This window comes from Silene latifolia, chromosome 1 (genome assembly GCF_048544455.1).
Source record: "Silene latifolia isolate original U9 population chromosome 1, ASM4854445v1, whole genome shotgun sequence".
Classification (NCBI taxonomy): domain Eukaryota; kingdom Viridiplantae; phylum Streptophyta; class Magnoliopsida; order Caryophyllales; family Caryophyllaceae; genus Silene; species Silene latifolia.
Window position 1 is genome coordinate 180,749,149 of NC_133526.1, and position 25,157 is coordinate 180,774,305.

The 25,157-nt window shown below is 40.0% G+C and overlaps 1 protein-coding gene across 1 annotated transcript in view; it reads right to left on the reverse strand.

The window, feature by feature from the left end:
* Positions 1-7,513: 7,513 nt before the first annotated feature.
* LOC141612905 (callose synthase 10-like) overlaps positions 7,514-25,157 on the reverse strand; it is a 35,794-nt gene continuing 18,150 nt past the window's right edge. Inside the window, exons 25-51 of the mRNA XM_074431654.1 lie at positions 24,984-25,065; positions 24,747-24,907; positions 24,540-24,660; positions 24,340-24,434; positions 24,160-24,250; positions 23,889-24,049; positions 23,679-23,788; positions 23,454-23,585; positions 23,279-23,347; positions 23,019-23,193; positions 19,969-20,086; positions 17,197-17,316; positions 16,359-16,474; positions 16,191-16,274; positions 15,626-15,738; positions 14,335-14,387; positions 13,938-14,114; positions 13,795-13,842; positions 13,110-13,268; positions 12,805-12,918; positions 12,614-12,702; positions 12,373-12,531; positions 10,843-10,945; positions 9,805-9,924; positions 8,546-8,596; positions 8,267-8,449; positions 7,514-7,967 (exon numbers count right to left, since the gene is read on the reverse strand). Coding sequence (XP_074287755.1) covers positions 7,731-7,967; positions 8,267-8,449; positions 8,546-8,596; positions 9,805-9,924; positions 10,843-10,945; positions 12,373-12,531; positions 12,614-12,702; positions 12,805-12,918; positions 13,110-13,268; positions 13,795-13,842; positions 13,938-14,114; positions 14,335-14,387; positions 15,626-15,738; positions 16,191-16,274; positions 16,359-16,474; positions 17,197-17,316; positions 19,969-20,086; positions 23,019-23,193; positions 23,279-23,347; positions 23,454-23,585; positions 23,679-23,788; positions 23,889-24,049; positions 24,160-24,250; positions 24,340-24,434; positions 24,540-24,660; positions 24,747-24,907; positions 24,984-25,065 — 3,241 coding nt within the window. The 3' untranslated portion in view covers positions 7,514-7,730. The remainder of the gene's footprint in view (positions 7,968-8,266; positions 8,450-8,545; positions 8,597-9,804; positions 9,925-10,842; positions 10,946-12,372; positions 12,532-12,613; positions 12,703-12,804; positions 12,919-13,109; positions 13,269-13,794; positions 13,843-13,937; positions 14,115-14,334; positions 14,388-15,625; positions 15,739-16,190; positions 16,275-16,358; positions 16,475-17,196; positions 17,317-19,968; positions 20,087-23,018; positions 23,194-23,278; positions 23,348-23,453; positions 23,586-23,678; positions 23,789-23,888; positions 24,050-24,159; positions 24,251-24,339; positions 24,435-24,539; positions 24,661-24,746; positions 24,908-24,983; positions 25,066-25,157) is intronic.

Sequence of the window (25,157 nt, forward strand, 5' to 3'; positions counted from 1 at the left end):
GGCCAGGAAATCTGCAAGTGCCTGTCCCTTTATCGAGGGCCTCGGCTTGTATTGAATGCCGAAGCCGGATAGCTCTATTGCCCATTTGATGAGCCTGCCGGATTGCTCAAATTTTTCCAATGCTTTCTCCAATGGTTGGTCGGTTAAGACTGTCACGGGATGCGCGTCGAAGTAAGGTTTCAGTTTCCTTGCGGCAACGACGACAAAGAAAGGCGCTTTTTCAATCGGCGGGTAATTTCTTTCGGCGAGCAACAATGTATGGCGACAAAGTAGATAAGGTGTTCTTTGTTTGTCTTCTTCTCTGATGATCACGGCACTGATCGTGGCCGAGGTAACTGCTATGTATAGGTATAGCGTCTCCCCCAGCATCGGCCTGGACAGGGTTGGGAGAGTTTGAAGATGAGCTTTCAGTTGCTTGAAAGCTGTGCTCTGTTCCTCCCCCCAGCTGAAGTCCTTATTTCCCTTCAACACTTTGAAGAATGGGGTGCTCTTGTCGGCTGACCGAGAGATAAAACGGGCAAGAGCCGCCATCCTCCCGGTCAACATCATAACCTCTTTTCGATTCCTCGGCTCCGGCAGGTCCAGGATTGCTTGGACTTTCTCTGGATTGGCATCAATTCCCCTGGCGCTGACAAGCACGCCGAGGAACTTACCTGCCCGGACACCGAAGTTGCATTTCATTGGGTTAAGTTTCATCTTGTATTTCCTCAGTGAACAAAATGTCTCGTGTAAATCGGCTAAGTGCTCATTTGTCGGACTTGCTTTTTACAATAGCATCGTCGACGTAAGCCTCAATGTTTCGTCCTTTTTTATTTTGGAACACTTTGTCCACCAGTCTTGTGTAAGTTGCGCCGGCGTTCTTCAAACCGAACGACATCATTTTGTACATGTATGTGCCGTTACCGGTGATAAACGCGCATTTAGGCATGTCTTCCTCGGTCATGAATACCTGATGATACCCTGAGAAGGCGTCCAGCAGGCTCAGCATAGTGTAGCCTGCCGTGGCGTCGATTAAACTATCTATTCGAGGCAAGGGATAGCAATCTTTGGGGCACGCTTTATTAAGATTGGTAAAATCTACACACATCCTCCACGCCCCCGATGATTTCTTCACCATTACAACATTAGCTAACCACTCAGGATAAGTACAAGGCATGATAAAGCCCGCCGCTAGTAATTTATCTACCTCGGCTTTGATGGCCTCATCTTTCTCGGTTGAGGAGTTCCTCATCTTCGCTTGACGGGGCGGCGGTGGAGAGTACGTTCGGCTTGTGAACAATTACCTCCGCTCACGCCGGCATCTCGGCTGCCGAGTAAGCGAAGACGTCTTTGTTCTTCCTCGGCAGTCTCAGGAGAGCGGCCCCGAATTTTGGCTCAGGTTGACATCGACGGTTACGGTGCGCCCTGGGTCAATTTCCACTTCTTCGGTATCGGCCCCCTCGACCATGCTGACGTTGTTGGTGCTCATTGGATCACCCTCCTGTTGTAAGGATGGGCTCTTCCCCTTCTCTGACTTCTTAGCCACTTTGAGGGATTGCATGTTGCACCCCCTCGCGATATACGGACGTTGACTACGTCGTCTTTTTCGTCTTTTGAGACGAGCTTATGCGCTTCCCCGGTCGAGACATACATCGGTGTCGGGCCCGGATGGACATTCTCGCATCGGCCTCGCTCGAGTGACTCGGCCTATAAGGACGTTGTAGGCGGACGAGCCGTCAATGACCACGAACTCAGATAGGACATTCTTAGCCGCGTTCCCCTCGCCGAACATCACCGCGATCGATTGACCCTGGGGTACCAGGCCGACCCGGAGAAGTCTGTACAACGGATTGGTGCGGGGGCTCAAGTCCTCAACCTTGAGGACCGAGATCGAGAAAGCACTCCCGAACATGATGTTCGTGTAGGCGCTGTGTCAATCGGGCACCTCTTGACAGGTGGTTGGCTATGTCCAAGTGGACTACGAGTGGGTCATTTGTGCGGGCGATGACTCCCTCGTAGTCCTTCTTCCCAATAGTCATATCGGGGATGTTGGAAGCGGGGGCCGCTGTTTTGGGCACAAAGTTGATGGCCTGATACAGCTCGTTCAGGTGCCGTTTGTGCCCATGAGCGGACCCACCGTTCTCGTTGCCCCCGATGATAACATGGATTACTCATATCCGTTCAAATACGGATTTTTTATCTGAGCCGCCGGTGTTAGTCTTTTGGCCTCCGACAACATATTTGCCGAGGCTCCCCTTCCTGATCAGTTCTTCAATGGCATTCTTCAGATGCCGGCAGTTGTCAGTTAAGTGACCGGTGTGGCGTGGTACTCACAAAGATCGGCTCGTGTCACCGTCCCCCTCGCCTTAGGAGGCCTTTCCCCCTTCGACCCTCGTTCTTGCTCAGGGCAAAGACCTCGGCAGCAGATACGACCAAGGGGGTGTGACCATTGAACCGCTTTTGGTAGTACGGTCCTGAACTCCCCCCGGCGCCCGCCGAGTTCTGTTTCCTGGCGGATTTGTCAGACCGTGACCTATTATTGTCACGGCGTCCTTCATCCGGGTTGTCCTCCCGGCGGCTCTTTCTCTCTGAGTGCCCGGCCTCGCTGGGGCCTACCCAGGTTTTGTGGTAGTCCTCCACCTTTATGGCTTGGTCGGCCATCTTCCTGGCGGAGTCTAGGTTCAGGCCGCCGCACTTGATGAGCTCGTTTTTTAAGTCTCCTCTCGGGAGGCCTTTCATCAGTGCGAAGGCCGCCAGTTCGCTGTTCAGCTCACGAATCTGCTGAACCTTGGCGTCGAACCTCTTCACATAACTCCGGAGAGACTCGCCTCCCTCCTGTCTGATAGTCAGGAGGTCCGATGTCTCGACGGCCCTCCTCTTATTGCAAGAATACTGGGCTAAAAATGTGTCCCTTAGGTCGGCATAACAGTATACCGACCCATCGGGTAACCCCTTGTACCAACTTTGTGCCATCCCATGCAGAGTCGTTGGGAAGACTCGGCACCAAACCTCATCAGGTTGCTCCCAAACCGACATGTAAGACTCAAAAGCCTCGGCATGGTCGGTTGGGTCGCCTTCTCCTTTGTATGATATGGGTGGCAACTTTAGCTTAGTCGGCACCGGGACCTCTAGGACATAGGCATCGAGGGGCTGTCTGACCACGCGTCGAATGACACGCGGCGATCGGCTACTCGCATCCTTAGTCCGGCTCCTCTCCCCGTGGCGGGAAGGGCTTCTTCTCCGACTCTGGTGAGTCGGGCTTCTTCTCCGACTCTGGTGAGTCGGACTCCTTCTCCGACTCTGGTGAGTCGCACTTCTTTCACTCCTCTGGGGAAGGCCTCGTCGGTGCTGCGGCGACGCTGTCCTCCCGCGAGTGCGAGAAGGACTCAGGTCAACCACTAGCACTCTGGGCTCCCCCGGCGTCTTGACAGGGTCGGCTTCATCCAATGCTTCGTTTAAGTTTCTCGGAGTCACATTTTGGGCCCTGGTCTCCTGTGCGGGTGCCGCCGCTCTTGTCGTTGTGACAGTGTGAGTCGGCGTGCTACCCATTAGGTCCAGGAGTAGCTTCCGATTTAGTTTCGCATCAACCACATGTCCCATGATGGTGACTTGGTCGGCGGGCAGCGGCGATCGGTATTATTGGCATCCCGTACGCCGGTTGAATTACTTGGCCGGTGGAGGGCTGCACAACCCCAGAATTGTGGACGGTATCATCTTGGCAGAATTCGGTTTCGTCAGTCACAATTGCTTCTGGCTGTTTTGACATCTTCTTAGCTTGTTGGGTGGGTTTTGTTTTCGTGTTTTTTTTTTGTAAGGGATTTGACTAGCTTCTAGTATCTGTTTTCCCCACAGACGGCGCCAATTATTCCGGGTGTAATTCCGAAGCAGTTATTCGTTACCACTCGTGGCTTGTAGAATGATGTCTTTGGTTGAATCCTCCTTTCGGTCTCCTGAAACAATGAACAAACTGAGGGCTCGGCTTTGGCCGAGCGTACTCACTCCGACGCTCAAGTCAGTAAACTTAAAGGGATTAAGTTGTGTGTTACTTGGCGAAGTATGTATTGTAGAGAGATAAGGAAGATATTACCAGATTATGAGGTGTTTTGGTTAAATTGTGGATCCTTTCCTCAATGAGAGTTGAGGAGTATTTATAGACTTTCACCTTTTGTCACGTAGTGGCCAAGTGGCTAGCAGGTGGAAAGACTGATCTACCCTCGGCCGAGGGACCCATGGCAGGCCGGCGGGCCCTGTTGACTCGCCACCGAGGGGTCTTGGATATGAGTACGCGGATATGTGCCCCGGCGGGCCCTGTTGACTCGCCACCGAGGGGTCTTAGGTTGTTATAATATTGTCTAATTGTTTCTATCACATGTTTGCATCGTCACGTTTTATCTATGTTTAAAGGCCTTATTCATTGATTAAGTTTGTTCATTCGTTCTAAAAGTCGAGAGGCATGGAATCGAATTAGACTAAGCATGTGTAGTAGGACGACCTAGTCATAAACGAGAGTTTCTCTAGGACCCGGTTTATGGTTGACACTAATACCGTAAGGTGGGTGTCTCTAAGCCTAAACAATTGACAATGTCATTATTACCGAGTTTATCATGATCATATATTTACCTTTGCATGTGTGACCCGACTCCCTTAGACTCCCTTTTATCATATAATTTTCATATTAATATTTGTTAGTCATCAAACCAACAACAAACAAACAAAACGAAATCGACCTTGATAAGAATCCTTCCATAGCATTTCACAACGCAATTCCCGTCTCCTTGTGTTCGACCTCTATTGCTACATTAATTTGTGTCTAGGGTAATTATCTTTGCATAGGCACATAATAAGCTTATCACATGAAAATATATACTCCCTTCATTTTTCTGTTTCTTCCCATTTTCTTAAAATACTCTTCACTTATATCATAAAAGTGGGAAGAAAACAGAAAAATGGAAGGAGTATAATAGAAAGTAAATAGGTTTGGGTGATACGGATGGCGAATAGATGGTGGGATGGATGATACTTCCTCCAACCCGCCATCTAAATAAAAAAAATTGCACTTGAAACCAAAAAATACTCACTAGTAAACTAATCCACCTTCTGCCCATCAAACAAATGTTTTAGTTAAATTACTCAATAATCATTTAATTTGAAGTCGGCTCAAATTATATATTTGACAAATAATTTCGGTATTACTCTTTCACATATGATTTTTATTTTTTCCCATACATTTTTCAAATTGTTCCCCTCAACGAAAAAAAAAACCTTGATTTTATCTCTCCTCTTTGTCCTAAACCTAATTCTATTTCACTCAAAGTTTTCAATTATGAATCTTAATTTCATATCAAACAATTGATTATTTCGATTTATCAAAAAGTTGTAATCCCTTCGCCCCGGTCAATAATTTACAATTGCATTATATACGCCTATTAAGGTAAGGAGAGAAGAATGTGTTTATAATTATTAAAAAAATCAAAAACAACTTGAAATGAGGAGGAAATATAATGGTCTCCACTAACATGGGTTGTTTATTTATAGAAAAGTATAAACTATTGATCGAAACGGAGGAAGTATTAATTTGCTTTGTATTACACAAAACTGCATCTTGTAACTTAATTGTTTCAGTACACAATTGTGATTGGCAAATTTTAATCAAATTGTCATTCAAGACTTAATTGCTTGTCAAATTGATTTAGGGTACTGTTCCGGGTGTAATTCCGAAGCAGTTATTCGTTACCACTCGTGGCTTGTAGAATGATGTCTTTGGTTGAATCCTCCTTTCGGTCTCCTGAAACAATGAACAAACTGAGGGCTCGGCTTTGGCCGAGCGTACTCACTCCGACGCTCAAGTCAGTAAACTTAAAGGGATTAAGTTGTGTGTTACTTGGCGAAGTATGTATTGTAGAGAGATAAGGAAGATATTACCAGATTATGAGGTGTTTTGGTTAAATTGTGGATCCTTTCCTCAATGAGAGTTGAGGAGTATTTATAGACTTTCACCTTTTGTCACGTAGTGGCCAAGTGGCTAGCAGGTGGAAAGACTGATCTACCCTCGGCCGAGGGACCCATGGCAGGCCGGCGGGCCCTGTTGACTCGCCGCCGAGGGGTCTTGGATATGAGTACGCGGATATGTGCCCCGGCTGGCTAGTTGTCCTAGCCGAGGCACAAGAGACAAGCCGACAGGCTGCGTCGGTTTAGGCTGTCTAAGTCGTTGACTTGCTGTGGATATCTTTGACCTTGCTCAATATGTTGACTTGGTCAGCGGGTGCAGAATATGCCCCATCAGGTACAATTTTCTATCATCACCAATTCAATATGTAAAGAATGACCATTACAAAGTGCATATTTTAAGATTTCAATAAAATTTTCATTCAAGACTCAAAGGGCGTTTGATTGGAGATCTATAAGAAAGAGAAAGGGAAACAAAATTATTAATTTCCTTTGTTGGTGTTTGTTTGACACGAACAAAGAGAATGAAATTCTATTTCTTACCCCTCAATCCATGTAATTCCTTACCCCCACCCCCTCAAGTTATGAGATTTCATTACCCTTCAACCACCTTATTTACCTACCACTACACTTGTGATTCTCACCACACTTGCGACTCCACCACACCAATCACCATCAAGACGCCATCGCCGCCACCATCAAAACCACCACCACAGCCACCCCACATAAATCACCACCACCACAACCACCATGACGCCACCACCACTATCACCGCCACCCCACAGCCACCACCACGACGCCACGACCACCAGCACCAGCACCAGCACCACAACCACCCCACCTAAACCACCATCCGCACACCAAAACCAACCACAACCCCCCACACTTCATTTTCTTGATGTAACCAAACAACTAGTTAAATTTTAGGTAATCCCTCACCTTTTCCCCGTCTTACCCTTTCTAATTTCCTTTCCCTTTCCATTTCTCTAACCAAACGCCCCCTAATTGTCTCGTCATTTTTTTTTCCAATTAATGAACTCTAACATACATGAGAACCGGGAAGATGGACGATGTGCGTGGACGAGGACGGGGACATGGTGTTGTGCAGGCATTGCATCCTGATTGACAAGGGCTGCGTGAAGGGTGGTTCGTTGGTGGAGTCGTGGCTGTGGTCATCGGTTGGGGAAAGAGCCTGGTGTCTCAGGTCGGTCTCTGGTGGGAAGGTCGCCAACAGGTAGGATCGGTCGCGATAGGGGCGGTTGTTTAGTATGGAATGGAGGTGGTGGCAGTTGTGGGGAAGGGGTGATTGGTTTCTTTAATTACTAGAGTATAAATGTAGCATGAGGGATGAGAGAAATTGAAAAAATGAAAGCGGTAAAAAGTAATTTACGTATGTGAAAGAATAAAATGTATGTGGAAGAACAATAACCATAAATTTTTGATTTTTTTTTTTTCAGATTTTGAAACAACGTTTATTCGTTCATCAGCCATCGCCTGATCTACCACCCTACCGGTACATTATCAAATGATGGATGAACTTTTTGAGTGATAATTTTCATGCAAGACAGAGAGGTCGGAAACTCGGAACTCCAAAAAGTCTGCGAATTTTTATACATATAAAGAATAATTCAGCATTTTACAAGAGACTAATCTAAGATTCTAAGTTAAAAGCCAGAGCTTCAAAATCGACACATCACTCCTGCATTTACAGAATCTAGACATCAGATTCACCTCCTCGGAAGAGTAACAAACACACAATTACTTGATAATGACCCGACAGCCTAACCACATTCTGATGTCGATCCTCATACTTGCACATTTGCTTTGTTTCCAGCCAAGATCTTTGAAATTTCAAGTCCACGACTGAATGCTTGGTTAAAGAGTAGCCGTGATTGGAACGTTGACACAAATGGGAACCATGACAAGATTGCCACCGGTGCAAAGATGAGCATACCCATCCCCGCATCATACATTCTAGCAAACTCCCGAACTGAGTCCAATAATCCTATGCTTCTCACCACCTTCTTCCATGTTATCGCAATCTAGAACGGAGGAAACAATTTTACAAGGTTAGAAGGGGTAGCACAGTGCACGACAGTCAAACACATGCATGGCATTACATCTTGGTTTGACACTTGATCGCGGACTCAATAGTCATCGGCTGTTCTAAGCCTTTGTGCTATAAACGCAGCCGATACTGTCTCAAAATGAAGCTACAGTAACCTTAAAACCTTGATAATTCGATTGTAATGGGGTAAAATGGCCGACATATAATACTCCCTAGTTCCAAGGTTTAAAAAAAGAAGCAATTTATACATACATTCAGGTTAGATTAACTTACACAGAGAATTCCCCATCCAGTTGCAATGAATCCAAGGACACATGCAAACAAATCTGGAATGGTCAGTTTAGTGAGGATAATGACAATAATAACGGTTGCTACAAGTCCCATGGCAGTGACCCCCTGAAAAAACCGCATCCATAGCTGGAAGCCAGCATACTTCTTGGGACTGAAACTGAATATCTGCAAAATAAAAATAATAAAAATAAATAAATTACAAGTTACATCAGATAATTAATAAAAATAATAATACGCAATAGATGAGTTACGGAAGCAAACCTTGAATATGACGACAATGACTGCTAAAACAATCCAGGACACGCCATATAACTGAAAAGTAGCAGAGATTTGGAGTCAGGAATACCGAATATACAACTATACAAGTAAATAAGCAATGATGTAAAATTTAACTTAAAGCTAAAGTTCAGATAAACATATTATGTGCACAAGAAGAAAATGTATGTAACTGATGCAAGTCAAACATAAAAACCAGGAATAGAACTGTACCGATGTAGCAGAGATTTGGAGTCAGGAATACCGAATATACAACTATACAAGTAAATAAGCAATGATGTAAAATTTAACTTAAAGCTAAAGTTCAGATAAACATATTATGTGCACAAGAAGAAAATGTATGTAACTGATGCAAGTCAAACATAAAAACCAGGAATAGAACTGTACCGATGTACCCTCAGTTTATCAACACGCCCTGAACTCTAGCTCATGACTCAACAATTAGATATGGCCCCTTAGTTCATAAATGGTAACTTGACTGACATCACTCTCAGTTCAAGATTCGTCAAAGGTTTGGACTATCATCCCTCACATAGGTAGTCAGTCAAGCTTATTAAGTTGCTATACTCCTAGCATAGACAAAAATAGACCAAGATTTGTGGCTTATTTCACTGAGGTTCATTTACTAAGCCCTTTTTATAAATGATCCTGACCACATGTTCAGATAAAGCATCATCCATAAAGATTTATATATTTACAAAAGATTTAATTATACTAAACTCGGACTTTTTCTACAGGTAGAGATACAAGTTAATTGTCCAAATAGCAGGCCATCAGGAATGGTTAAGTAATTAACCAAATTTCATCGGAGGTAGCGGTTGCAGATTTTGCATGTCATTTAAACAAAAAGTGCACACATATATCGTACCAAGACAAAAGTAAAAATAAAATAAAAAAAGTCGAACAACGCATCAGAAAAGCACAACAATCTGGAAGAATACTTGGACAAGAGAGACGTATACTGGTAAGGCTACAACAACTCTGCCTGTAAGTGCCGTATTGACATTCATTACTGGTCTCAAGCCAGTATCAAGGAAAGTTAGGGTAGGTCTGTAGTGGCCAGCGTAAAAATAGTCGTATTTTATGGACGTGAATCAAAATACTTGTAAGGCTACACAGAAAAAAAAATACAAGGAAAGTTTCTGCATGACCAAGCTCAAACCTTACCTGAAAGAGGTAAGAAGAAAAGACTTGTGAGGGTGAAAAGAAACTAAAGTATATGTTACAAAGAGCAAGCAACTCACCGCAAGTGAAGTGCTTGATGCCATGAAATGGAGCTTGTAAACAATACCATATTGAAACATGAAAAACCTCAAGCTCAAAATTGTTTCTAGGATCCGGCCTCTCCAAGTATGAATATGCATCTGCAGAATAACCAAAAGTGTCATTACAAAGGTACACAGCAGACAAATGTGATATCAGCCGCAAAATGGGGATTTCGCGGATGTATTGTCAGTCCATCACAGGTCTCCTCCAATGCGGCCCTTACACCAAAAAAAGTTCACTAAATGTGTTATTTTTGCATACAAATTTATATTTTTTGTTGAATTTTCATCAGTATTTTTTCTGCCAAATTGTTACCCATTTTTCACAAATACATCTATATACCAATCTTTTGTTTTTGATGAAAAATAACAGAGAGTATAGATTAAGTCCCACAGATATGGTAACATATATGTGATGGTTTGTGGTATTATTTATCACTGCAAAAATACTGTCGTTTCCCTCCATGATGCTATATAACGAGAAAGAGTGCAATGATGGCCCCAAATACTGCTATGTAACAGCCTTATGTAACTGACTCACTGACTGTGTGCGAATTTGTGCGCCATGTCTAGGTGTGCTTAACTACATTAGTTTCCAGGTTCATCAATTTATTTCACGGATTAGTCTCGTACAAAGTACTTTATTCGCTGAAGAAACCATCTATAACAGAGTCTGACAATCTCCACAGTATAAATCTTACGAAGTACTACGTATTTTGTAACATAGAAATAAAAGGGGGACTGGTGAGTGGTGGATATAAGGAGTGAGAACTTCATGCTTAACTAATCCCATGAGACTAATCATTCAGTGATTTGATTACAGCGTATTTTGTAAAATAGAAATAAAGGGGGAACTTGTGGATATAAGGAGTGATTAACTAATCACTCAGTGATTTGATAACCTTCTTAGGTTCTTAGGTATGTGTGAATTATGATATGCAAAGAAGATATTATTCATGACAATGAACACAAAAATAATCACATGAGACTGTTAAATCATTGGAGCAATAAGAAAACCTGTTCTTCTTCCCACCAGGATTCCCAACTGTGTTCTCCTTTTATACCAACACCCCCTTTGTACAGAAGCCAACTGACCCAGTCATCAAAATCTTCAACCGTCCTGTTGTTTACAAAAGAAAACGGTTCTGAATCATAGTAATAATGCTGTATCAACTCAGTGTTACAAACAGAGCAATATGTCAAAGAAATTAACAAGATACGGTAGAATTTAATTAAAAAAAAAAAACCACACTTGCTGTTATCCGAGTTATGACAGGAGAATGACAGTCAACAAAAACTACTACACTGATGGGAACTTCAGCAGCGTAGTTACTTTACAATACAAACATTTCCCTATTTCAGCTTCTTAGTTCTTTGTTTTTCTCTGATTGATGACTAGATAATAATGCAGTAATTAGAGCGTAAAAAACCTCTTTGAAACATTCTAGGCTGAAACAGAAGATTGACAGACGGGAAAATGCAGCCTCAGTGTCTAAAGCATAATTTTTTTTTAAGGACAGCAAAACACGACTGCTTTCTTAAGGTTTGGAAGATCACCCCCGGACATGAACATCGGCAATTAGCGCCATTAAACCGGTTGTTATTTCGACACAAACTGGTCAGCAAAAATAGGATTTCTAGAAGATTATTAAGGTATTTTTCACGGAATGTCTTTGATTCATTATTCAACCAACTTCTCCAGTCATTCTGTGAGGGACAATTTTAGCGTGAAAAAGTAGAGCTGTCAAATAATGACACGACATGAAAACACAACACGAACAAGACACAAAATTAACGGGTTTGGGTTGAGGCTTAATGACCCATTTATGTAAGTGAGTTGACACGAACACAAGGGATTTAATTGAGTCGGGTTTGGGTTAAATTCTCTAAACACGAACCCGACACGAATGACTCGTTTACTAAATTAATCTTATTTTTTCTTGATTCTATATCACAAATATATTTAAACTTTCCAAATATTGACATGACACGAAAACATGACACAAACCCGACATGAAATTAACAGGTTTTGGTTAAGGCTTGATGACCCATTTAAGCGGGTCGACAGGAACACAACACGAGATTTAATTGGGCCGGGTTTGGGTTGAGGGTTTCGTAACCTATTTACATGTAACACGAACCCGACACGACCTGGTTTGTTTGCCAGTTCTAGAAAAAAGTCCCCCAAAATTTTCAGAACAGAAGGTTCCCCCAGAATTACACAATTTGAAAAAAAAAAATTCTAGGTAACATTCAATACCATGGACTATGGATTTAAAAGAAGAGTGCCTCACTGCCATCTAATCTTATGAATCTTATCTAATTGGGAGCTCTTTTAGTCTCTTGATGAGGGTTTATATTGTTTGAGCACAGAAACTAACAAGGTTGTAGACTAAAGAGGTCAACAGAAAAAAATAAAAGATAAAAATAATTAAAAAGAAGAAGAAAAAAAGGGATTTGTTAAAAAAAAAAAAAAAGGAACACCAAAGAGAACTCATTGTTTGAAAGGATGTTGAGCAAACGGAGGATGAAGGCAATAGAACTTACTTTTGCCACTCAAACCCTGAGGGGTTGAATATATATGGAGCAAAGAGCCAGGAAATCACAAGGAACCAACTGCTAAGCGTCAACAATACAAAAGATACAGCACCTTTTCTTGTATAGCCATATGCAATGTACATAGTGAGCAGCAACGCTACTTCAAGTCTGCAGTGCAAAGCACGCAAGTTAAACACATTGAATAATGATATAAGTTCATGCCACAGGTGTGCAAGAAAGAAAAACTCACGCCTTGATAAAGTGACTTCTAGAGTAAAGCCTGTAATTCTCCGCAAATTTTATGTGTTGTACAACAAATCCTCTGCCAGTAGCTCTATACTGTGAACCACAATTACAAAGATAAGCGACTCACAAGACAGAACAAACATTGAACAAAAAAGTTATGAAAGAGACTGTCATAAGGAATTTCATGAAGCCTACTTTGGCACCTCCATGCAAGATTGTCCGTCCGAAGTAATGAGTCCTTGTTCCCAACGAGAACGTAAAGAAAACCGAGCACAGCTGCAATTGCATGATGACAAAACTGAAGACAGCCTGCAAGCATCAAACTACATATAAAGTCCCAGCCCCTTCAAAGATTATTGATCCAATTTAAAAACACCACACAAAGCAGTTTAACATAGTACAAGGAACTGCATAACAAGAATAACTGCCACATAGAAAATTCAAAAACACTACTTTGATATGAAACAAGGAATTGAAAAGGGAAGCATAGGGAGTCAAACCTGCAGCAATCCCAGCTCTAGTATAAAACCCATTATCATAGGTATGGCCGTGAAAATTCCAATTTGGACCAAGAACTGTGGAGTTAAAACCGCATCCAAAGCGGTATTTCCAAGCAGTCTGCCTTGCTTTTCAATTCCTTCATCAAGTCCAGAAAAGGCCTGCAACAGGCAATACCAAAAAATGATCACTATAGCACTTGCATTAGTTGTATATGGGCCTCAGAAGGCTTGAGCAGTAACAGGGAGGTTAGAAGTGGGAATATGAGGAGTGAGGACAATGCCTCTATACTGCTCAATGTTTTACTTGTCTCTTCTGAACAAGAGGCAGATATAATGAACTAGTTATTTTGGATTTTTGGAATGCCAAGGCTTGCCAGAGGAATTTGTGATCAAGGAGTTTAATATCCCTTAGCACTAGTCGCCTTAAATTTCCAGAATTGATCTTTTTACTTTACAAAGAGGTTGTTTCCAAATGACCCAAGATGATAATATGCATCAAGAACTGCATCGAGTGACTAACACTTCACAATAAAAAGAAGCACATGGAGTTTAATGAGCCATATTGCTTCTTCCATCATAGAACCAAAGAATAATGAGTCTTTGATTACATAAGGATTTTAGAATCATGTAGTAGTCATGTGTTTGAAGAGAAAATTAGTCACAAATCAACCAAGAACTCACTTACCAAGTACACTCTTCCATATAAGAAAATATATACGGTAAGAACTGTCATCTGCGGCAAAAATTATTATTATCAGTCAAAGACAAACAAACCCGACTAGCTGGACAATTAAACATCAATTTAAAGATCTATGAAGGCTAACGTACCATTGTGCACACATAAAACCCTACAGTTGTAAAGTAAAAAGAGAGCATTCTGAAGAAGTCCAAAAGCTGGCCAAGCCTATATACATCTCTGCTCAGGACCTGTTCTCCATTTCCACCAGCGACCTTCCCCTCAAATAGGGCAATTTGATTTAACCCAACATCTCTTCCTTTTCCAACCTACATGAATACAGATGCATAATACTTCAGAAACCAGCTTCTGAAACACAATTATATTACACTATCTTTTTTTTTTGAGGGAAGATTATATTACACTATCTTGAATGTCACATTACAGAATTTTAATGTGATTAGAAATAGCCTAAACAAGAATTAAGATATTTACTTCATATAAAAAGAGAGAAGATATGACAGCAAACATACTGTCTACAAATTTAACCTGTATGTATTCATGGTGGGTGATATTTCCTTGCCGCAGGGTAGAGTTAAAACCTGCCAATAATAGAAGAAGGCAACACACTTTAAGCATACTTCTAGGGTGTGTTTGGATTGAATGATTTGGAGGGAAAAGAAAAGGAGAGAGAATAGGTGATTTAAAATCCCTTGTTTGGATAGAAAATGAAGATAGAGGGAAATGGAGGGGGAGAGATTTGGAGGGATCCAATTTCCATCGTCCAAGCCTAATCAAAATCTCTCCACAATAGGCAAAATTTGGAGGGAAATTGTATCCAAATAACCACACCCCATTCCCCTTCCCCTTCCCTTCTCTCCCTTTCCCTTCCCTCCTTCCCCTTCCCCTCCCTTTCCCTCCACTTTTGGTATCCAAACACACCCCTAGAGTTTCATCTAAGTAATTAATACAAAGAAAATAAATAGATAGTTTTTTTTCCAAGGGCCTCATAGAAAAGTGAACGAAAATCTCCAATTACACGCAAAAAAGAACCATGACATTGGTACAAGTGTCATGTCCAGCACGGGGATCCTTAGGGGTAGCGGGTGGTCAAAGTAAAAACGGTCTGATGGGTAATATTACCTCCCTACCAAATTTATTGTCACCACTGATTTTGTTGGTCAACCAATATTAACTTTGACCAACTTCCCAAATATAAGTAGATTGTAGAGAGATTTGTCATGTTTGTTAAATTTCTCCTAATATAGAACATACGTGAAAATATATCAGTAAAAGTCAACATCGTTTGACTACCAGGGTCAAAATGGGGACAATACAAATGGGATGCAGGAAGTAACCATTTATATCATATTGCATAGCTGACCACAATCTCCTACTGTAAGTAAGTTGATTTTGTTCCCCTTGCAAGCACTGCAAGTCGACTTAAAAGTCTCTTCTACTTTTTTTCTTATTGTTAATTTGTTACCTTCCGGTAGTTCACAAAAGACGCCCATACTTATAACTTATTACATCCATTTCAAAATCAAAAGGCTTTCTCTAAGCAACAACTAGAGAAAATTTTATGTTAGCCGAACAATCTCTTCGATAAGTTTATTGACATTTTTTCGAATGTCGTGCTTTCCACATTCTGTTTTTGAACAACGCACTTGAGCAAAATAACAAATATGTACAAAATTGCAAACATCTCAAGGATAATAAACATCAAAGTTCAAAAAGAGACAGAAACATCAAATTTCGAAGAGAGACAGAACCAACAAAAGTAACTTAAATACAGAATAACAAATTTCGAACAAGAAGAACGATCCAAAACTACACATACCAGCAAAAATATCTTCACTGATGTTGATAACACGTGATGCCTTACTTACACCACCGCGAGTTATGTGGAAAATACGGTCAAACACATCTGGATGTCCATAATGCATCCGCACTCTGCAATAAATTCAAGGAAAAATTTATTTAATCAGAGTTATCTGCCTCGTATGATACCCAAGAAGTTGGTGTAGTGAACATGAATCACTAATGAAAGACACCCGCATCCGACCGTTGCAGCCGAGTCGGAGTAAAACAGAGACAACCTCATATTCTATTTGTCCACGGCTTAGTTTAAGAAGACTCAAACAGATGTATGCTACAAGACTATAACCAATTGAGCAAGTAGAAGAACACACAAGTTTGATAAAAATTTCAAGCTCACCACTCAACATATATTGATATATTGCATTTTAGAATCCCGTGTCTGACTTCTAATGGACCAAAAAAAAAGCATTTTTTGATGGAATATACTAATGTTGTAACAGAAAAAAAGAATCAGAGAACAAGTAGTCCTCACAAAAAAGAAACTCTGCATAAATTAAATAATTAACAAACTAACAGTAACTCACTTGAGAGGCTTCGCCAGAACTCGCTGACCTAAAGTCACGAAGCTTGTCTCCTGATTCGACATAAACCACGCTAGAGAAGAAACACTGCATAATATCGTTCGAAGCATTCGGTGAACATGCAACAAGAAGTCTAATATGAATTACACTGCCAAAATGTAAATTTCAAACCTTCCTGTGAAGACGTGCTCCCTTACACCAAGAATAGTAGGAGGGCGGATACCATGCTTTCCATGAAATTCTTCAAGAAGATTTCTCATTTTCATTGCCTCCTCAAGGTAGTTATCCTGCAAAATATCGGTTATAAGATGAATGCAGTGGAGATGCATACTCTACTGCGAACATGTTGTCATAACAAAAAAAAGATTGGTTCATAAATAAGGTGAAAAGAGAAAAAGCAGAAGTTGCATCCATTGAAGACAAGATGAGGGGGAAGTGCTTAGAAGCAGTGGCATAAATAAGATCGTAATGCATAGGGGAAGACTTAAAACACGACACTAGAGATGAAATTTAAATGGGATACTTGGATTCAAAGATAGTACATCACTGTAGAGTAATGTGAAGGAAAAAATCATGGATGGAGTTTCACTTGATTATTTTGTCGGATATTTTTCTTCTTTTTATTTTATGTTTGTATGCTGCGAAAACTATTTTTCATTGAATCTCTTGTTATCTTTCCATATACTTTGCATAATGTTTCTTTGACTTAAGTATTTAACTATGTACTTATTATTTCTAAATTGAATCTCTGCATAATCTTTTCCTTTTATTTTGACATACTTAACTTATTTGTACCCCATCTTGGTTCTATTTTGTTGCATTCTGTCTTTTGCCTCTTTTTTTTTTACCCTTTTACCAAAATTTATATTCCATAAGCGATACAATAATTTATGTTAAATAACCTCAAATCATTAAGAGAAGTAAGGGTGTTGTGGACTGGTAAAACTATTTTGCAGGTACCAACAATATGCATGACATATACTAGTGTGAGAAGTGTCAGAAAACTTACTTGATTCATATCAATTGTTTGAATGGCTTCCCCACGAGTAAATATAATTGCATGATTCTGATTTTCAGGCTTTCCTTCACCAAGCTTTGGGTCTCCAGGTAGCTTAATGGAATATATCTCCTGTAACAATTAAAATATCTATAAATTCACTCAAAAAAAGCCTTACAAGTTTAAAAAAGAAGGTATGTGCCTAATTACTTTAGTAAAGCAGCGTAAAGCAATACAAACTGTCTACATGAACACATATTCAACAATGCTCCATCTTACTACGAATGATGGTGGCCAAATCAACATACAAGATTCTAATGCAGCAGAAACATCAATCTTTTAACAAATAGAGGTGCTCAGTGGGCCGGGCCAGGGGCGGGCTGGGCTGGGCTGAGGGTTGGCAGCACTAGCACAGCACGGGTGAGGGATCGAGCTGGACTGGCTTTCTCCAGCCCGAGCACAGCCCACTTAGTAGCGGGCCGGGGCGGGCCACCTATGCTTTTAAATTTTCACAAATTGTTTAATAAGGCGGTCTCTTAGCATAAGACCAGCCCATCAATTAAATAGCCCACAAAAATAAATTATTTTAAAACGAAAAAAAATACAAGCTCATCTCAATGGTAACTTGTACTCCGTAACTTTTATTTTCCCAAATAGAAAACCAACATGCCTAAGACGCCAACACTGATGTCACCGACGGTGACCTTCACTCCGGCCGCAGATATCGGCGACGCACAACCCACCGTACACCTCTACACAAATAATAATTAACTTAAACCCATAAGTTTTTAACCTATAACATGAAGCTTTCAAACTAAATTTAGTAGTCATTAAACTAAAACTTAACTTAAGGTAAATAAATCAATACTCTATTTTAAATAAAAGAAGCAAAATTAAAAGCTTTGCGTTTTCAAATTAAAATTGTGAGTTTTGAAGTTAAAACACTAGGATACAAAATTAAAATATGTAAAAGAGGCAATTAAACAAAACTTCAATTAACTAATAATCACAATTCACAACTCATGAATTTCAACTTAAAACTCAAAGTTTTCCATTTAAAAACATGAGTATTCAACTTCAAAAACTGGAAATTCGAAAATCGAGTATGAAATCTAGTTGCTGGTGCCTTGGTGGTTGGCAATTTATCGTCGAGGAGTTGTCGACAATGATTCTCGGGATCTTACCTTTGAGGTTTTACTGATTGGCGGAGGGAGAGAAAGGGCCAGAAGAAAGTGATGGAAACCACAATAGCAAAGGCGGCGAGAAGGTGGTTGGGGCATGCGGTACAAAGACGTTAAGACGGTGGAGGAGCTGATGGGTTGAGGTCTTATGCTATGAGACGGTCTTACCGGAGAGTCAGTGTTAAATTTTTTTAGTGTTTGGACCGGGCCAGGCCAATGAAAATGCGGCACTGGCCCGGCCTGAGGGAAGGAGTGGGCCGTGACGGGCTGGCACACGGGCTGTCCAGACTGATGAACGTCGGCCCACGAGACCGGTTGGGCTGAGCCGAGCCGGATTTGCCCACGATGTTGTACACCTCTACTAACAAAGATAGGCTATTGAGTAGTATAGATTATAGGACAACTGGACAAAAAAAAAAAATAGGGTAAAAATATAATAAATACATATTAATAGGACAATAAAAGATATGAAAGCATGAGGTGAGAACGAAAGAAAAACAATGTATGTCCCAAGCTCACATCATCTCACAACTCTTCAGCATTATCCTCAAAATCAACTTTTAAATGAGAATATTCAAGAAGCACAGAAACTGAGACACGACTAGAAGACTTGTACTACCACAGTACCACTTAATAGGCAAATTATGACAGGCTTTGGTCAATTTTGACCTCGTAAGAAGCAAAAGGGATAAAAGAGCAGAATACTTATCATAAGCTCGATAACAAATTCATACAGCTTACTAAAGACCTGGCAAAATAGATCATCAGACCTATGTTACTCGGATACTTCACTTACTTGCCGTATTCCGTATCCGATACGTATTTTGTCGGATACGATACGACACTTAGATACTTCATTTTAGACCAAAATATTGAAAATTTCGCACAAAATAGCCATATCAGATACTCCGATACGTATTTTGTCGGATACGAGTAGACGAGTCCGAGTAACATAGCATCAGACTGACTTCATTTTACGTTGGCATATTTCAAATGATATTATATTTGGTTGAGCAGTTCAACTGTGGTTCAATTCAGACTTCTTCATTTAAAATGTTAATTCTGGTAGCTAGTTGGTGCTACTGCAGAGCCATGCAGGATGAAGTAAAATCAGGTCAAGACCAGTGCAATGTTACTGAGTTTGAGAGGACAAAAAAATTTAAGAGGATATTTACATGTCAATTTCTACTTTAATAGATGATGACCTTAAAAGAATGTTTTTCCCTTGTAGACATTATAGTATTGGATCATTTGACCTCAGAGTTAAGTTCTTTGTTTCAGAAACAACTCATCAGCAAGTATGAGGAACTTGGCCAACAGCAGTTTTTAATCTGGCATCAGGCCACCAATTATTCTCTCTAAATAATTATGAATTGGGCCGGCGGGATTCACAGGCCTATAATTTACATAAAATGTTTACTGCGAAGCATTCAGTTAACAAAAATCAATACGAAAACAGAAATACTGTGTAATATCAAACTGATAAAGATATTTTTCAACTCCTGTAATTCCTGTCAATCAAAGACCTAAATTTATCTAGATTACACACACACAGAGTAATGACAAATGAAGATAAAAATTTTGTATTCCCAAACTTACATACCTGATCTTTCCCATGTACGTCAGCTTTAACAAGTTTGGAGTAATAATCCTTCGAAACTTTCCCCTCAGCTGTAGTGCTTTCTTCAAGGTGAATAAAAGCAACTCGAAGGGCCTCATTTCTGAAAAACCAAACGACTTCTTATGAAAACTCAGGCATAAATGACATATACAACATGAGTCACTACACCTATTAAAGGTATTAAATCAACTACTTATGTCTAACATAACAATTTCTTCTAAGGGGACACAACTCTAAGATGGACAATTAGAGTGGGGACGTGCACTATTTTATGGATCCAGAGTGTTAGTTCTGAAACAATGTCATGTTCAAGAGATGAATGTAACAGATGTGTATGCTATGGTGAATGTGTAACCATACAAGGAAAAGATCAACAGAGAAATGAGGTGATTAGAGAGAAGGTAAGAGTTGTGCCGATGAAGGATAAAATGATGGAAAATCGGTTAAGATGGTTTGTCATGTGAGAGGAAGACCAACTAATGCCCCGGTTAGGAGGGTCAAAAATTGAGGCAGGGAAAAGATTTCGAGAGGTAGAGGACGACATAAGAAAAAGGAACACTTAGGAAAACTTAGATGAAGGTGATTGGTGATGAAATGAGGTTTTGATGTATGGCGATAAATACCCCTATAAAAGCAAATGATAATTGCTAAAGATGTAGTTTGATTCTTATTTGTTTTTAGAGTTTTTTGTCAAAAACTACCTTATATTTAGGGGTATTTGTAAAAAAACTACCTTATATTATTTTTCTTGTTTTAGACTACCTTTGTTTTCTCATTTTTTGGTCAAAAACTACCTACGCTGAAAATATGACGAGATTTGGTCGACTTAGTGACATTAACCTATCTCACATGACTTTCTTAACATCAAACAACAATGATCAACTGCGTCCAAACCAAAATTTAACTTCAGATAATCAAAATTAATGAATTTCACATTTCAATAATAACTACAAACATCCACTAAAGTTTAGCATAAGTACTTTATGACTTCCCAAAATCGGGCCTTAGTAAGATTAAAAGATAAAAGAGTCATGTGAGATATGTTAAAGCCGGAAAATAGACCAAATATGTCTAGATTCTTAGCGTAGGTAGTTATTGACCAAAAATAAAGAAAATAAAGGTAGTTGAAACCAAAAAAAATAATATAAGGTAGTATTTTTACAAATACACCTAAATATAAGGTAGTTTTTGACAAAAAACCCTTGTTTTTATTATTATATATGTTTTTTAATTTACTAATTTATTTTCAAATACTATATGTTTACTTCTTAAGATTTTCAAACCTTTTTACATAATCTCTTTATATTATCATATGCTTCATTGGAATGAGTCTTTTTTTCAAAATAATGTTAAAAAACAAAGTAATTATCATTTTGGGTTGGGATGAAACATGCTTGTTAAACTAGTGTCCACTTAGGATACGGAATCCCAAACCTAAACTTACCCCAACAGCTTTGACTCTATCACCCACTGCCATTCTGTCCCACCATTACCACCACCACAACACCACCGTAATCCCCGACGTCCACTCCCAACCACCATTACCACCAAAACGAATTTCCTCCTAAACTACCAACTACCACTGCCGCTTCTCTCTCCTTCCTCAAGCTACCGCCAGAACTTGCCTCCTCCGTCTCTGGCGAACCTTCCTCACTATTAAACGCCTCAACATTGAGAAATTGATTAATTTGAGTTCTTCGGCGAGCGTAAATGCGTAATTTGAGTTTGGAATGGCGCTGATCGGAGTTTGGGTTGCGGTTTTGACGGCTGTTTGTGTAGGTCTAAGGGATGTCGTAAACGGTGGTGGAGAGGGAGGTTATGGACTTGTGGGCGTGTCGCCGGAGTAAGGCACCTCACGAGGTGGGGTTTGGGTACGGTATGAAGGTGGTTGGTGTGGCGGTGGTGGTGGTAAGGTTTGGTACAAATTTTTCAGTGGTTCACGCGGTATTTACTGAGGTGGGTTACGATTGTGGTGGTGGTGGCGGGTTCGGGTAATGATCATGGCGGTCAGTTCTGGCAATGATAATGGTGTTGGTCGGTTTCGGTAATGACATGGTGGTGGAGTCCAGTGGTAGTGCGGTGGGGATGGGGGACTGGGTAGTGGTGGTTATGGTGGGTGAGAGGATGAAGGTGAATGATAAAAGTGGTATCAATATGGTATGTTGGTTTGGATGGGTGGGGTTTTTGGTTTGGATTAATCATTCCTAGTTGGACCCTATTTTAACAAATAGTTTTGTTTCCAAACCAAAACAATAAATTCTTTATTTTTGAACATTATTTTAATAAAAGCTTCCATTGGAATGATATTTTTTTTAGTTGATTTGACTTTTTTATACCTTGTTTTTTCACTTAATTATTTACTATTGTAATTGTTGAATCCGCATGTTTTTATATAACAAAAAAATGTTTAACTTGTTTTGTGATTTTTATATCTACAAGTTACGCTCTCTCTCACTGGCACCACTGTCAGACCATTTTGATAGCATGGTCATTTACTAGGATTACTTTTGTCATTTAAGGAAACAAATTAATCCAATGAATGAGCTGAAAATGGACAAAGGTATGAATTCAGAGAAAGTTATCTCTACCCCTCTTTAGTTCCCACTTTTAAAGAGTGTATTAAAATTAGCTTTTCTATTGATCAATTACTAGGATTATTTTGGTCACTTAAAGAGGGAGTATTTTTTTTTTTTTTTGACAACAAAGAGGGAGTATTTGTTTCACAGAGAAAATTGCCCGCATTAAGTTGAGGCTTGAGTCTCAGTTTCACCAGTAACAACAAAGCTAAAGTTATCTTTGCCCCTCTTTAGTTCCTTCTTTTTAGAGAGTGTAATTAAAATTAGCATTTCTATTGAACAGAAAGATTAAAGCGCTTCATAACTGAATTCATATAAAGTTATGAATAGAAATGGTCCTAAAGGAGGTGACAGAGGTCCTCTATAAGTCTATATGCGCAAACCAACTTATAAGCCACCATTTAATAACTGATTAAGACACACTATCTGCAGTCACTATAAACAAATTTATCATACCTCTGTAGCAACAGGCTAATATCTGCAGCTTCTGGAGCTTTTCTCTGTTTTTGCTGCCCATAGATTTGGCACGAAACAACATATGTAAACTTCAGATCTGCTTGAGCTCGTGCCTCACTTGACAGCTCAAATCCATTACTGGACATAAGATTTGAATGAGGATTTGCATCATCTCCTAAAAAGAGATCCAACACCAGTAAGTATATGCATTTTTTATATCCAACTGTGCATCTAAATTTATATGATGGCAAACTAGCTACCTATCAATCCTCTTCTTTCTAGAAAGCTCTGAAGCATTAGTGCTCTTCTATAGTACATCATTCCACGCACTGCATTTATGCCAAGTCAGAAGAGAACACATTATAACACAACCAATGACAAAAGAGGAAATGAAAAAAAGGAAACTACGCTGCCTCTCAAAAGACCAATTCTTACCTGTCCTAGCCAAGGTCTGTCCACGATATGATACCCAAAACCGAAGCTCCAAATTATCACTAGAACTTTCATCAAAATCTACTCCAGACGACTTGCCTGGACTAATCCGCTCCAAGAAATTCTCCCACTCATCTGTATCAATAGAAATAAATTTTCCGATTTCCCTATGGCCTATTCGATAGCGGAAACGTGAACATAGAACAGTAATGCAAAAAGAAAGAGCACCTGGAAAAATCTTCTGGAGATAGAACAGTATAGACACTCCATCCTCATTTTCAGCTCGCAGCTCGGTAGAGCTATACAGCACAGTCTCGCTGTAATATGGAGTGAATACACTGATATGTGGGAGAGGCATGTTAGTGATTTAATGCACAAAGTGCATTATCCTACATTCTAGTATCTAGCAAAATGATTATCCAATATTCACAGTTATACCTGAAAGGCATCATTTCACATACTGGTTTTGCGGGAGGCATATCCATAAATAATGAATTGGTAAAAAATTCTAATCGTCTCCTTGCTTCCAAATTTTTAGGTATATTAGCTGCTGTATCCTTCACAGTTAGTAGCAAATGAAGTCTCTTCACCAACTCTATCTGAAAGAGTGAAAGCACAAAAGGCAGCAAATGAAAATCTTGAATTATTCGCACAGTACAGTAAACATACAGGACTTGGAGACAAGCAAACTAGCTTAACATATGCTTACAATTTCTGGGTCCTTTGGCCACTCTATCCTGGAAAACAAGCGCCCTTCGTTTCTAGCTTTAGCTACAATGCTCCATGTATCAATTTGCTCCCTAAAGGATTAGAAAAAAAATAATAATAAATAAATAGATAAATGCAAGTTACACATACAGGAACCTAAGGCGTTGTTCTTAATGATTACCTCAAATCAGTTGAGAGCAAATCGTGAGTCACAACCTCATAAAAATCATAGAGAGCTTTTGCAGCACCTTTCGCACTATCAGGAGTCTCATTTCTCTAAAAGTGAATTAACTGGCATTACTTTTAAGAAAACACAAGAAATAACAACATAAACAAGTAAAAATGCAAAATAACAAGCATTCTTCACATTCAGCAATTTACCAGAAGACCAGTCAGCGCCGTAAATCTTGACTGCACTAAGGGGAGCTTTTTGAGGGACAAGGTTAAATTAAGTGAACCTTCCGCAATGCTATTATTTATTTCACGGTAAATTCTCTCAACCCTGAAGTAAACATTATTGCAGTCCACAGTGAGAATGAAACAGTTATATCATCGGCAGGATTTGAGAAACATGTTGGAAATACATACCAAAGTCTTCCTTCACCATCAACCAAGGCATGTAAGATCTTCTCTATGCTGTAATAACACTCTTGAACTGCATAAGCCATGTAATCATCTCTGCGTATTCTATTCCACAAGTCTGTTTGTGTGTCTTTGCAATCCAAAGCTAAGTCAATAGCCATTAAAATCTGCAACATCAATATATAGAATAAGGACGCATACGACAACAGAAGGAAGCTGAGAAAAGTTCACTGAATTTCACACCTTACTACTGAGAAGAAAGAGAGGCCATTGAACAAGAGGAAGAGTGCCAGCATTACTAGGCATGGAGAGCAAGTCTTTTTCCCTGAAGGGAGAACCATGTTAAAATCTTTGGCAGCCATTAATAAGAAAAATCAAAGTGAATATATTGGCTTTAATTAGTTTCCATGGAAAAAA